Below are 14,343 nucleotides of genomic sequence, written 5' to 3'. Positions count from 1 at the left end.
CACAAATAAAAAGAAACGCAGGTATGCAGGGGTGGCCGCACGGGCCCTCTGATGAAAGAGGTCCTTCGATTGGCTGCCGGTCTGAAAGGCGCTTCCCCATTGGTTGCTGCTGTGGCAGCGGGCAAGCTGGCAACCACAGCGGACTGCTGTTTGCTTCGCAAACCACGCCGCAGTGTTCATTTGACTTGCAGAATTAGGATTTTTGAAAGCTCCTAGGTTAGTGATGGATCGTCGCTCATTTGAAAAGAAATTTTCGGCGAAGCACGCCTTCGGAAATTGGGAGCGCAAGCCTCCTATGGTGAGAAAAGGACGGCGGCCAGCCGGAGAAGCGGAGCACTCGGCTGAACATGCGGAAACGTGCCGCGCTATCTTGCACCGCATTACTCTAGCAGTGAAGCCGACAATCGCTCTGTGCAATCGATGCTGATAACCCAGTCGACGGAAGACACGCCAACGGAGTTTCTTGCACCTTTGCGTACAGCTGCGCAAATCGGTAGCCGAGATCGCAGCGTTGGAGGCGACGCGGGTCGAAGGTCACCATCGCCGGCACAGGCGGTGTGTTCTGTTTCTGGCGCATCGTACGACACGGACACGCAGCCTCCAAGTGAGTCCCAACCGTCGACGAGCTACAGTGTGATAGCCGAAGATTCATTGGACGAATCGTCCGCCGGACGTAGCACCATTCAGGCGCACGTCGAGCCGCGTTTCGTGACTGCAGTGACGGCAGAAGTGCAGACATGCAGCGTTCGCGACTCCCTTCACGCAGCGTTCGTAACTGAACGGAAGTTTTGTCAGCACTGTCAAAGGACGAGCATGCCTCGCTTTTTGCGATAGAGACGGCAGTAAATGAGGCAGGCATGAAGTACAATTCAGGGAGCCAAGGAGCCTACTCGGCAGTGTGTGCCACCTTCATCATGGCCATCATGGTTTACATCATGGTGCCTTTGCCGTCCAGAGGGCTCAAGAAAAGGACCAAGCCCACCAAACAAGGAGGCAAAGGTGGAAGATGCCTGACAGCAATGATGTAAAATATTACAGCTCTGGTGCTTTCTAATAAATCTGCAGTGCTTGCAAAACTTGAGCCAATTTTCTCAGAAGTGAGTTTTGAGCCAACTGTCCCGCTTGCAGAAAGCTTAGAACAACTGTGCCTTGTGGAATTTGCATGAGGTTTGTTGCATTGTATTTCTTAGTAAATTCTCTATGCAGTGACATTCCTATATTTTTTAATCACTATCTTATTTTTTTTACTGTTTAGCTAAATTAGCGTGTTCATAACGACCGCATTTTTCAAACATGGATATAATGTCCTGTGTAAAAAAAGTAAGGGTGATAAAAATATTTGTAGAATGTCACTGCATGAACTATTCATTTGGCTAAAATATAAAAGCAACTATGGGCTTCTACCACGTTTTTTTGTCATGCCAGGCTTTCTGCAAGTTGGGTGCAAATAAAAATTTGTAATGTCAAAACTACCGTACTTCACGATTGTAAGTCGACCCCCCCCCCCCCCCCCCCCCCCCCCCCCCCAAAAAATCACGTTTCGGAAAAATAAAAAAAACTTCCGAGGTTGTTTAAGGGGGGAGACGGCTCTTAGAGGCGAAAAAATCGGTTTTTCAAAAATGTAATTTTCGAAATCTGCAGCTGTTTCTCTACCACCCTGTGAATTTTCTAATCTCTAGAGCCAATATTTGGGCTGTAAAAGGAGTATAAAACTTCGATCTGAGCTCGCTCTTGGCAAATTTTCGCGCAATAACGGGGCTTTTTCCGAGACATGCTATTATCGTTTCACTGCAGCGATCGCGGCCATCTTGGTCTCGTTTGGAAGAGCTGCTTTTCGTTTTAAATTTCGCGCAGTTCCTGCTCCTTTATGCTTATTGGATGAGGGAGAAAATGCCGCCAAAAAGCAGTCGCAACGCGCGATGCTATTCGCTAGTCGGTGCACGTGACTGAAAGCTGCTATCTGATTGGCTGAAGGGCCTCGTGTCGTCTGCTGGAAGCGTCTGTTGAGCCCAAGCGGTAGCCATTTTGTCAAGGTGTGTTCGTTGGTGCTTCTCGCGACGATGTCAACGCCGGCGCCAAAGTTCAGCACGACGCACAGATATGGAAAAAAGAGGAAAAAATCGCTCATTAACAACCTCAAGAAGAGCGCCACGGTCACCTCGAGCACCGCGGACACCACAGGCACCGTGGGTACGCCTCCGCCAGCGGATCGGGAGGTGCCGACCGAGCTAGGCCTAACGGCGCCGCCGGTCGCGGAAGCCTCATCGGGCAGCGGCCGTGTTCGTTGCGATACCCGAATGCTGCAACCTTCCGAGATAGAAGAAAGGGACAAAAAAGCCCAGGAGAAACTTCAGGAGATGGCATCAGCGGCAGCAACAGAGCGAAAGGCAGCATTCTTCGGTGCAATGGGAGACGCCGCAACTGCCCCACCCTGCGACACCTTCTCCATCGTCGGCTTGCGCTTGGTGAACGAGAAAATCTTCAGCGCTCACTCAAAAAGCGCCATTTTAATAACTCTGGTCAGACAGACTACCTTCCAGGAGGTTATTAAGTGTCTGCTGATGCCAGTATATAAATAAATTTGAAGTACTTTGCCATAAACACCACTTCGTTTGTTTTTGCTGTTTTTCTCAAAATGGAAATTTTGGACTCGTAGCATGTCCCAAACTAGCATATCTCAGCAGCTATGGCAGATAGAACCATAATTCTTTCTTTAGCAAGTAGCCATATGTGTAGTCTACACAATGTTGGGAGTAGAATTTGTAATTAAGGTTCAGAAATTTTTTAATTTGCTCTAGTTTTTGATTGCAAGTTAGGCACTATTTGTACCTTGAGTTTCAATGTCTTTAAAAACTACTTATGATAGTAAAATTAAAAAACTGTTTCCAACATTGTATTCATTTCTGTTTCTAGAACCCAACCAAGTGCAATTTATAAACTTCTTAATGTGTTTTTTCTCTTAATTGTTCTTATTAGTGAGAAGGGTGTAATTAAGTGTATCTCAATAACTAATGATCCTATCATGAAACCAATGACATTTTTGGAATCAGCATGAAAAACTAGTCATGGGTGTGCAATTTGATTAAATTTGGTGCAGAAACAAAATTTTTTTCTTTAAGAGTAGCCTCCCCCCTTAAGCTTGGCCTTGAGTAGTTGAACGTGATAGCATTAGCCAGTGGCCGCCGTTTATCGCCAGCCGCTATTGGCTGCCGCGCGCGGGCGTGCCCGTAGGCACATTCCAAAACAAAAATGTATTAGTCATTGGACTACTCGTCCGCACTTGCGCCATCATCCTCACTAGCGCTGCCGTCGTGATCGCTGCTGCTGCGGTCCCACAGCTCGTCGTTCTAACGTCGTCGTCCAGCGAAATCCCGCACTTCGTAAACAGCCACATCACGACATTGCGTGGAACAGCTGAAAATTTTCCTCGCTGCAGCTGTCACACCTGTATCACCCGTTGCGAACTTTGAACTTGCAGCCCAGTGCGCGGCTGTTCGTTTCTTCGACATAAAAAAATGGCAGCCATCTTGAATGTAGCCATGAACGAGCGCCGGCCGCTTGCCGGACCTGGAGCGCAAATGATGACTGACGAAGCACTACATTAAAAACTTGTGAAACGCGGCCGGCAGTAGTCAAATGCATCAGAGCCAAAGAGAAACTACGCATGAATGGCGTCGGCTCTTCCGTCGGCTACCGACACTCCCGAGCACCACTGCCGTTCAAAGTGGGGGTGCCACCTCGATTGGAACAGCAGCCCTTCCATCAACCATCAATGCGCCCTTGAGCGCCGAGCGTGCATTTGAAAGCAAAAAGAAAATTTGTTGGGCGCTTGAGCTTCCCTTAGAATGCGATTGCGTTATTGGGCCGCCGCCGCTTATCAACAGTTGCAGTCACCAACCACGTGTGGTGAGTGTTCGGTGCCAGTTTGCTGTTTATCGATAGCCGCCACCCACGCACACGGGGAGAGGATGCTAGTTCTGCGCTTTGACATAGCAGCTGCTCAAGGCCAGCACCAAGAGCGATGCGACGGAGCCACGTAGCAAAAATGCAACCACGCTGTAGCATGCTTGTTGTCTCGTCCCAGTAAAAAAAAAAACCAATGGGTCCATTTGGGAAATTTCCAGTTGAAACCAGTGGGTCCAAATCCAATAGTGTTTTTGCCAGCCATTGGGTTCTACCAATTGAGCCCAGATGGTGCTTCCAATTGGAAATAATGTGTCACCCAACCAGACCAAATGGCCCACCAATTTAACTCAATTGGCATACCTATTCGACTCAAATGGTTTGAACTGGTCAGCAAAAAAAAAATATAGTTGCATTGGAATCAATTGGTCTTTCGTCTATGACTGCTGTGAGCCTGCTGCCAACATTTCTACAAGGCAACTGAAATAATACATACACGTCGTTATGAAAGACAAGAGAGACCAACAAGCATGCATTACACACATAGAGTCAAACGCTGTATACCAACACAAGTTCTCAACGTATATCCACAGATCACACTTTTGCAGTCACTTACATACCCCACTCATGAGACCGTCTAGCTGGAGCCAGTGGTGGGTGAACATTAAGCAAAGCTATCTAATTTAAGAATGCCTGCGGTGACGGTGGAAGTGATGAAAACAATTCAAGAGATTAAGCTGCTAATACCTCTTTTTACAAGAACCTAATTAGCCTAGTGTTCTGTTTTATAGCCAGCTAAATATATATACAGAATGAAGGACATCATTGACTTGCACTTAGATTTTCCAATTGGATCGCCCAGTTGGAACCAACTGGAGCTTCCAGTTGGGAGATCAACTTCCAATTGGTTTTTTTGGTTCCAACTGGGAGCCCAATTGGTTTCAAGTGGTACCAGTTGGGCCATCCAAGTGGGAGTGCCGAAACCGATTGGAACCTCGCAAACCAGTTGGGTAATCCAGTTGGAAATGCAGAACCAATTAGAATGCCCAACTGGGACTAGGGAAACCAAATGGACTACCCAGTTGGATTCATGAGCCCAACTGGCTGGCTGACCAATTGGGTCCAACTGGAATCAAATGGTATGCCCAACTGGACCCATTGTTTTTTTTTTTTGTTTTTTTGCTGGGGTTTGTCTTGCCTTTACTTATAGTACGATGTTTTCGTTTCGACTGTAAGTCGACCCCCCACTTCAGATTTTCACATAAAAAAAATAGGTTGACTTACAATCGTGCAAATACGGTATTTAAGATATATCAGTGAAACTTTGTATTTAGTCATTCAGCACACTTCCCAATAATCGTGCCAAATTTTATTGCTCTACTACAAAAAATGAGGAATTTCACTCGGATCCCCACCTCCCCCTTTAAGTATAAGTCGCATCCAAATGTAGCTTTGTGTTGTTTGCACCAGTGGTGGTTCCATCCAGGAGGTACAAACTGGTCCATGGGCTCCACAAGTCTCTTTGGATAGTCTTGTGGGGTGTGTGTTCCCTAGTGAGGGCCAGACATAACTGCAGGCACATAGTGCCCCAGTGCTCCCTGTATTGACACTGGTGGTCTCCTCGCTTGCTACACGGAATTGCAGTAGACTTCCGTTGAGACGAATTCTTGGTTGGGTTCCCATAGGACTTAGTGTAAACGAAATTCCTGTGCTTTGGTTAAAACGGACTTTCGCAGCGACCACAAACCATGGCCGCCTTGCCCACCGCCACGTGTGGGGGGTCCGCATGTCTCTGCTGAGGAAAGAAAAGCTATATAAAACTCTTCCACTGAAGAAAGCACACCACTACACGATAGCTTCTACGCACCTTTGTGCCAAGGTACAGGACTGCTGCTTTGCAGGAGCACCATTTCTTGGGGGTGCAGAAAAGTCTGGGCGCCTCGGCGCCTTGACAGGGGCATGTCAATAGCCTTGACCTACCTATTCCTGAGTGCAGTTGCCACCATTAGCGAGCCATCCTAGATGTGTTCAGCCTTTCCTACAATGCATTTCATACGTGATAGGCTACAGCTAGCTTTCTTTTGTTTTTGTGTTGTTCTGCTTACCATAAACGTACCCAGTAATTTCATGCAATCCAGATCGTCAAGAAGACATGCTTTAAAGATAACGTACAGCACATGTGTTATAATGTTGGCTGCTTCTGTGAACATATCACCTTCCTGTTCCCCGTCAGCAGCTATCCTACATAATACTGAAAGCATTTCAGTATTCCACTTCTAGCTCTATTTCTTTGTTCTTTTTGCTATAATTATGATGCATTTTATTGAAACACGCAGTGCGACCAGCAACACATATGGTGGGGGCCGAGTTGAAAGGTACTGTTTTTAATGTAGAGAAGTGATATGTTTACTTTCATTGAAGATAAAAAAATTGCCTGCAAAAATGCCCATGTGCTGTGACAGTGTGAAAAGAGACGCTGTTCCTGCAAAAATGCCTATGTGCTGTGCAATGTCATTGCGCGTTAAAGAGCCAAATGGGGTCCGAATTAATCCAGAGCCCTTCACTGCAATCTTTTACCCCTTTTTTCATCCCTTACCTCAAGGCCTGGTTCAGGTGTCCACCCTGAGAGAGGCAGGTGGCTACTGCACCTTTTTTTTTTTTTCGCAACCATTTTATTTTTATTTTATTCAGCTTTTCTATATTGCGATACATTATGCTGCTGCAAAGTGAGAAAATAAAGGGGCAGCTGCCGTCACGTTTCAGGTCACATTGAGTGCAACTTTAAATGTTCTTATCCCCTTTTGTATGTGTTCTCACATGTGTTTCCCTTCTTTGTGTGTGTTGTGCAGTGCACTGTGGGACATAGAAACTGGACAGCAGTGCACGTCATTCACAGGACACACTGGGGATGTCATGTCCCTCTCCTTGTCCCCAGACATGCGGACATTTGTGTCGGGAGCCTGTGATGCCTCTGCCAAGGTATGAAGCATGGGCCTCTGCCCCCCGCCCCTCTTTTTTTCTCTCTCTTCCCAATAATTGATTTGATTTACAGATATAGCTTTGTAGGGGACCTTCTTTCAGTGTTAAAGGTGTACAAGTTTTCGGGGGAGACAGTTATTTGTTGCTGAAAGTCAAGCCCGTTACCTGGTTTTATTTGAGGAAGGTACCATGCAACCAGCCAGAATTTCTGCACGCCACTGTGGAATTCATTTACACGGCTACAACACACAGGCATGAATTGGGAACCCTAGCCTCTACTTACTTATGACTTGGTGGATAGCTTTAGGGGGTTGTGATGAACAGGCACATTTAGTCTTCTGGTCAAGGTCCTTTAGTGTTGGAATGTGGATTGTTTAGTGGCTTTTCCTTGACCATTAGTTAAGCTCTTAGTACTTTTAAGTTCTTACTACTGTAAAAATGTTTTCCGTAATCAGTGAGGTTGGCCTGTACTACAGTCGAGCCCACACATAACGGCCCCACTTAAGACTAACTTTCACATATAGCGAACGAGACCTGCGCGACCATCAAAATATACATTATTTCAATGGCACAAAATCACACGTATAACGAACGTCATTAAGCCCTGCTGATCGGTTACAACGAACGGATGGCGTAAACCCGGCACCGCGATGCAAGGTGACCTGCCTTCAACCCCTTTGTGCGTCCGACGTACGGTATGTTTTTCCGAGCCTCATCGCAGGCGAACTGCCCGGCCCGTTTCTTGCCGCTCTTAAGCGAGCTACCCTTTCCCCGCCGATGCGCCTTCCAAGATTGCCCTCCCGCCCCTCCTCGCACCTCCGCTTCCCTCTCCTCACTCTCTTGCAAATCCGTGCGTGGCCTCCCCAATGAACCACGGCACCGCCTGCACTGTTCTCGGAGGCCACGCTCCGTGAAGTAAGCCTTCCGTGGGAGCCAAGAGGTGGCTGCACAGACGCTCACAGACTCCCCTCATTGGTCTCTCCGCTGGTGCTGTGCATCCGTATATCTTTAGCTTGATTGCTGGTTGTGCTCCTTGCAAGTTTACCCTGTCGCGCGCTTTTGTCACCCGTTGCGGTATGGACGTTTCGTTGGCGTCGTTCAAATCTCGGGCCCTGGTTGTAATTTGGGATGGCGGACGTCAACACCATGACATTTTCCATTGTACTAGCGGTAGAGATGATGAAAGTGGCCTGGGCGGAGGTGGCAGCCACTTGCGTGCGGAACTGCTCCGCAAGGCCGGCTTCGTCGACAGTGTCTGATGCTTAGCCTGTTGCTTCGGACGACGACCAGCCTGGCGGCGATTTGTGGCAGCGTGTCGTCGACTCCGACATGGGATTTCATGACATTGGTTGGAACGATTTTAATTCTGTCGATGACGACGCCGACACCGCGGAACCGTGCACGGACGAGGGCATCGTTTCTGAAGTGCGGGACAAGAGTGATGTGGAGGAATCAGATGAGGATGAAACTTCTGAGCCAGCACCCATAAGCGCGCTTGTAGCAATGGGCTACATAGAGAGCCTCAGACAACTTGTCTTTGCCAAGGGCCTCGGCAAAGAGTACGCTTCTGCTTTAGATAAACTGGAAGCAGCGCTGCGAAAACCAGACATCCATCACGAACTTTTTCGCAAAGAAAAAAATATTGTGTTTTGACAAGCGACTGTCTTTAAAGCTGTGGTTATAAGCGGGCTCGATTGTAGTTAGCCAATACAGCCAAGAAGGCAAGCTCCCCCGCCCCACTATGCAAAATCGTGGCATAGTTTAAGCTCAGAAACTTTCACCCTAGCTTTCTTTTGGTGAAGGCTACAGTTGACGCTTGTGATTAGCAATGATGTACTCTTCCATGAAGCAGGTGATCGTCCCTGTTAAGCAAAGACAGGGCCCTTACAAAACTGAATTGCTGTAGGCACAGAAATACCCAAATTTGCTTGGGGAAAATTGTGGCTAGCTGACATTTTCAGCGCAATTGAAAGCAACCTTCAGTCACTTCACTTCTCCGTGGCATAATTTAGCACGTGATAGATTCAAAGACACGCATGGCTTAGGACACTGATCCATGATATCGACGTGCATGCTATACACAGTGTTAATTAGGTGAGGCAGAACTCTGCGGTAGTGTGGAAATGCGTACCAGTCAGTACAAAAACATTGAGTTAATTATTGTACTGCGTTCCTTGGCGTTTCTTGTTTCCGGCACAAAAACCTGTGTGTCTAAATACCAAGTAGAACTATTTTAAAACGGCAAAAGCAGCAAACCGAAATTCTGTTCTTGCCCTGGGATGGTGCTCTGGTTGACGAGCGACGATGTCGCCGACATTACGGAAGGGCACTCATATGCTCATTGAATGGCTGAAATAACGGCTGGAAATGACAACTCTATTCATAAAATGTCCAAGACCTGATACAAGCCTCAAAATTTGTTTTTCACATAGGGTGCAGGCAATAATATGCAATTCGTGTTTGTGCCGTCAGAACTCATTGTTGCCAGCAGAAATCACGTGAACTGAAGCCGCGAGAATGGCGAACTTTAAAGGGACAGAACCCTGAATTGTAAGCACCCAAATTTTTTGACACAATGTAAAGCTTGCTGTCTAAGATGCTTGATTCCACAACGGTCTTGTTAAAGTGCTGTGGATGGTTTTTACCAACAATTTTTTCACTGCGTGTGCCCGTTTTTATGTCGACCAATGCTGGAAACCATGATCAGCGAAAGCGATGGGAGATTTCATTTTTTCAAGAGAGATGTGCCAATGACTAACCCAATATAAATCTCACCCCCAAGGCAGTAATTAGACAATTTTAATATAGAGTAGCATCCGTTTCAATTTCCACTTAATTTGGAGAAAACCAGGCCTGGCGGTCATGTGCTTAACCTCGTGGCAGCAATTTTCTTTAAAAATATCGGATGCATTATTGCGCATTCACACTCTTGGGATGGTTAACGCACAACTTTGCTGGAATGGTAAAGGCCTTCATGGCTTCCTTCACGGTTCGACACAGTAGCAGTTTAGCCTCCTCATAAGCAGCGTCGTCGTGTGTGAGTGTGAAGAGGCGCCATCACACAAACTGTAAACAATGCATGAGGCGTGCACAGTTTCGTCCCAATAAAAGAACAGAAGAATCTCGGAATGGCAAGATGCCTTCTGGTGAGAAAATGAGAAGGCCGGTGACACACCAGTTAGCATCCGAAACTGCTCAAAACTACTCGGCTGCCTGGCTGATTCACGGCTGGGCTGCCATCGCTATTATCTAGAGTGAAATTCCGAAAAGGGAAACCAAAACTTGTATGTGGCCGCATAATTCTTTGGCGCCGCGGCCGTCCGAACGTCGGCATGCGTACCGTTGCCTGACGTAACAAGTGCACGGGCACCTCTCTGGCATATTGGACATGGCGCAGGATAGCAGCACCACGACATGGCCTATAGTCGAGAGCAATTCCGAATTAACCAGTGTGAGCCCAGCAGCGTCCAAATTAACAGCCATCCAGTGCCATAGACTTCCATGGGCATTGGTTGGAACCTTGTCAGCTGTCAGAATTGTCCGGATTTTCGAATTAATGAGGTTTCACTGTATTGTGCAAGTCCAAAAAGTCTGCCTTCAACGAACTGCCAATATCGGATAATAATGAAAGAGTAGTATGTGATGTTGATGTTCGTCAGCTGTAGTCCTACTCACCTGCGCACCCTCCGGCCTAGTAGTCCACTGAATGTATGCTGAAATGAATGTTTTTTGAACATTTAGTCTGTTCTTATGAAATAAGGAGCTGACCTGTGCACACTTTTCCCTTTACCTTCGTGGGGCTGAGCCTGTATTTGTGGTTGGCATATATTCTCATGAATGCAGAACCTGTATACAGAAACAGCTGGTGTCATTGCAATGAAAATAGCGCTCATTTTTGTTCTTCGTGTGTTTTCATTGTGCTGTGACCTCATTATTTCTTTACAGTTATGGGATGTCCGTGATGGCATGTGCAAGCAGACGTTTCCCGGACACGAGTCTGACATCAATGCTGTGACGGTAAGTACAAACCACATCTTGCATGGACCTTTGGAGACAGTTTTGTATTGTGCTTGCTTTACTAGACTTTTGGTTGGAAGCATTGAAGCTTCTGCGTTTGTCAAGTTGACATAGAGATATTCCAGTTTTGCCCAAGGGTCTGAAGGTGCTCTGTGGTGGTAGAATGCCCTATATTGCATTATAGCGATAGCATCCGTGGCTCTGAGCAGTGCTGTGATGCTGTAAGAATAAAGTGTTATATGGCATTTATGTGTCTACTGACGAGCTCCGGAACGAAATTCTTGTGATTTAATTGCGCTGGACAAGATGAACTCTTCATCCATCGATTTGCAAACTACTGCAGACTACCTACCACCAGTGTGGTAACGCTCAAAACATGCACAACGCCTTCTCACACCACTTACACATAATCCTTGTTTCCTTGTTAATGTTCTTGCCACTGCTGTCTCTTTTCAAGTGGCAGTAGATGCAGCGGCATGTCGGCTTGTTTTTTTTTCTCCGTCAGCGGGATTTGTGATGGGAAGTGGTGCTCAGTAAGTCGTTTCATATTCAGGGGACATCCAGGGCGTCCTTTCTTCTTTGCCTTGCAGTTCCCTGAATACTTGCTGATGATCTTGTGAACAAATTGCAGCCAGTACTCTAGAGGGTTTGCTCTTCCTCCTTCTCGCCTCATCAAACATGTGCTGGGAGATCTTGTAGAAAATCTTCTTTCACTTTCTTGGCACAGAGTAGCTCGACAGCATCTGTTCAGACCTGTCAGCGCCTCCCATTGTGTTGTTATAATCCATGATCGCTTCAGGGTTCATGGTCTGGTTCCCCAACTTGTCAATAACTGCAACAGCCTGCGAAAAGGCTTTCGGGGGCCCAAGAAAGGCCTATTCCCGGAGTTGGAGCGTCGCCTTGCAGAGTTCATTAGTGAGCAACGTTCCCGACTACTTGGAGTAAGCATTGAAATGCTTCAGTACAAACCACAGGAGCTTGCACGGGACACGGGCTTGACCCAAAACCAGTTTAAGGCATCACGAGGCTGGGTGCAGAAGTTTATGTGAAGGGTTGGGTTCTCCCTTCGACGCACGACTTCTATTTGCCAGAAGCTGCCCGGGGACTTCGAATCAAAACTTCGAGAGTTCCAGCGCTACGTCATTGATCTTCATCGCTCTGCCAACATGCCACTTGGACATATCGGCAATGCCGACCAGACCCCCGTGTATCTGGACATGCCTATGTCCAGAACACTGCACAAGTCTGGTGAGCATGAAGTTCGCCTTAGAAGCACAGGCAACGAAAAAAATCGATTACTGTTATGCTGGCATGTTTGGCTGATGGCCGCAAGCTCCCTCCATTCATTATTTTTCGCCGGAAGACAATCCCGAAGGAAACTTTACCGAAAGACGTTATCATGCGCTGTCACGAAAAGGGTTGGATGGACTCGAATCTTGTCATAGATTGGATTCAAAGCTTGTGAGACCGAAGGCCAGGCAACGCTGCATCCGGAAGCAATATTGGTTCTGGACTCTTTCCGAGGTCACCTGACACCCGGCGTCAAACAAAACCTACAGCGTGACCGAACCCATCTCGTTGTTATACCGGGTGGCATGACCTCCATTCTCCAGCCTCTGGACTTTTGCATGAACAAGCCCTTCAAGGATCGCTTGCGACAATTATACTGGTAGTGGATTGAAAGCGGATCAACAGCCTGCAGGTAGGCTGAAATGCCCAAGCGCGTCTACCATTGCCCACTGGGTTTCAGCAGCCTGGTACGGCCTGCCTCATGTTTTGGGCTACCGCGCATTTAAGAAATGCTCAATTTCAAATGCTCTAGACGGAAGCGAGGACGACCTGCAGCTAGTGACAAAGAAGAGTCAAGCTGTGATGATGACAATGACGGCGACAATTGCCATGAGGATGAGGGTGTATAGGAATGCCTGTTTGGCTTGTATTTCAATAAAGTTGTCTTTGACCCTCAGAACTGTGCGATGTCGGTTCCTCGCGTCACATTCGGGCTCTTTCAGTTTTTCTGTCGCACGCCCGAAGTCTACTCTCGCGTTACAATCGTAGTTTTTTTTTTCCCCTTTTCTCACCCGAAAAGTCAACCCTCGCGTTACAATCGTGGTCGCGTTACATTTGAGTAAGTACAGTATACCCTTATACAGCACACAGCTTTAGAACTTGCTTGCACCTTATGTTTTTTCGTGACAGTCCTTATTTACGAGCAGGATCCTCAGGACTAACTTTCTTGGCTAGTGGATGGTGAGGAGACCTTGCCTCAGTTGTTTGCTTTGTTGACTTGCTGGAAACTCCATTCATGTCACAATCTTTGCACAGTTAGGCAATTTGAAAGAATTACGCAAAATCTGGTGGATTGGCTGTTTTTAGCGTGAATAATTTGTGCTGCAACCACTGCGTCGACCTTCACTGCATACTGGTCTTCCGATGGCACAAGGGCGCGCTACGCCGCTGCAGTTGCCCGCAGGGATTGCACGCCGCGACAAGTACGTCGATGAGACAGCGGAGGTGCCACACGCATCACTGTTGCAGCGGAACTCCAGAAAGGGCGCGAGTGTTCAGCTTCGCGGCCAACTCGTAGTTCACATCGTCCTCACTGCGGGCATGCCGCACTGTAGCGCGACTCGCAAGAATGTTTGCTCCACAGATCTTGGCAATTCAAGCGCTCGGTGACTCGTCATCATTCGTACTTTAATTTTTGAGAAATCTTATCTCCTTTTCTAATGTTTTATCGAACATGTCAATGCTTTCAGTGAACCTAGAACATCCGGCCGATTCAGTGTCACCTCTGCCGAAGTTAGGCTTAGCTGCTGCAGATGAGTCCGTTGCACGCCACTTTACTTTGTTCCGTGAACTTCTGCTTCGTCGGAAACTTCCAACATCGAAAGTTGTTTCTTTTTGACATCCATCGAAACAAGAAGTACAAAGATTCGCGAAAGCATGTGGAACGCGTACTGCGAGCTGCACGTTGCAGAAACAGCAGACGAGCTATGGCCACTTTGCGTGCTAGCAGCCAGTGGCGTGGCTGAAATGACGCCACGTAATTTAAAGGTCCAGTGGAAGCATTCGGTTTTCGCTGTGCTTTCTACATGCTTACATTCACACAGCTTAACAATGAACACTGGCAACAGGGAGACGCCATAAAGCACTGTGGTGTCTCCCAGTTGTCATTGTTTGTTGTCGCGGTGTGTGAGCTTATCTGTTGCTATGTTTTACGATATATTTAACTACCGTAAAAACCGGAATATAGGTCGAACTTTTTTTCAAAAAACCAAGGTGAAAAGTCGACCCCCGTCTTATATACCGGTCATTGGCGGAAAAAATACGGAAGTCTTGCAACATTGGGTGGCTGAAGTCAACAGCCTCCATCACCATCGCCATCAGCAGCAGTGCCGCCATTTTGCGTTTCAGTAGATGCAAAGCGGAAGCTAGCGGCAA

General features: G+C 47.3%; 1 protein-coding gene across 1 annotated transcript in view; it reads left to right on the top strand.

Annotated features, from left to right (window-relative positions):
- LOC144120777 (guanine nucleotide-binding protein G(I)/G(S)/G(T) subunit beta-1) overlaps positions 1-14,343 on the top strand; it is a 40,905-nt gene that overhangs the window by 16,858 nt on the left and 9,704 nt on the right. The window contains exons 5-6 of the mRNA XM_077653478.1: positions 6,753-6,882; positions 10,828-10,899. Coding sequence (XP_077509604.1) covers positions 6,753-6,882; positions 10,828-10,899 — 202 coding nt within the window. The remainder of the gene's footprint in view (positions 1-6,752; positions 6,883-10,827; positions 10,900-14,343) is intronic.

Source organism: Amblyomma americanum, chromosome 2 (assembly GCF_052857255.1).
Source record: "Amblyomma americanum isolate KBUSLIRL-KWMA chromosome 2, ASM5285725v1, whole genome shotgun sequence".
NCBI lineage: Eukaryota > Metazoa > Arthropoda > Arachnida > Ixodida > Ixodidae > Amblyomma > Amblyomma americanum.
The sequence above is the reverse complement of the archived record's forward strand: the minus strand, read 5'-3'. Positions and strand labels throughout refer to the sequence as shown.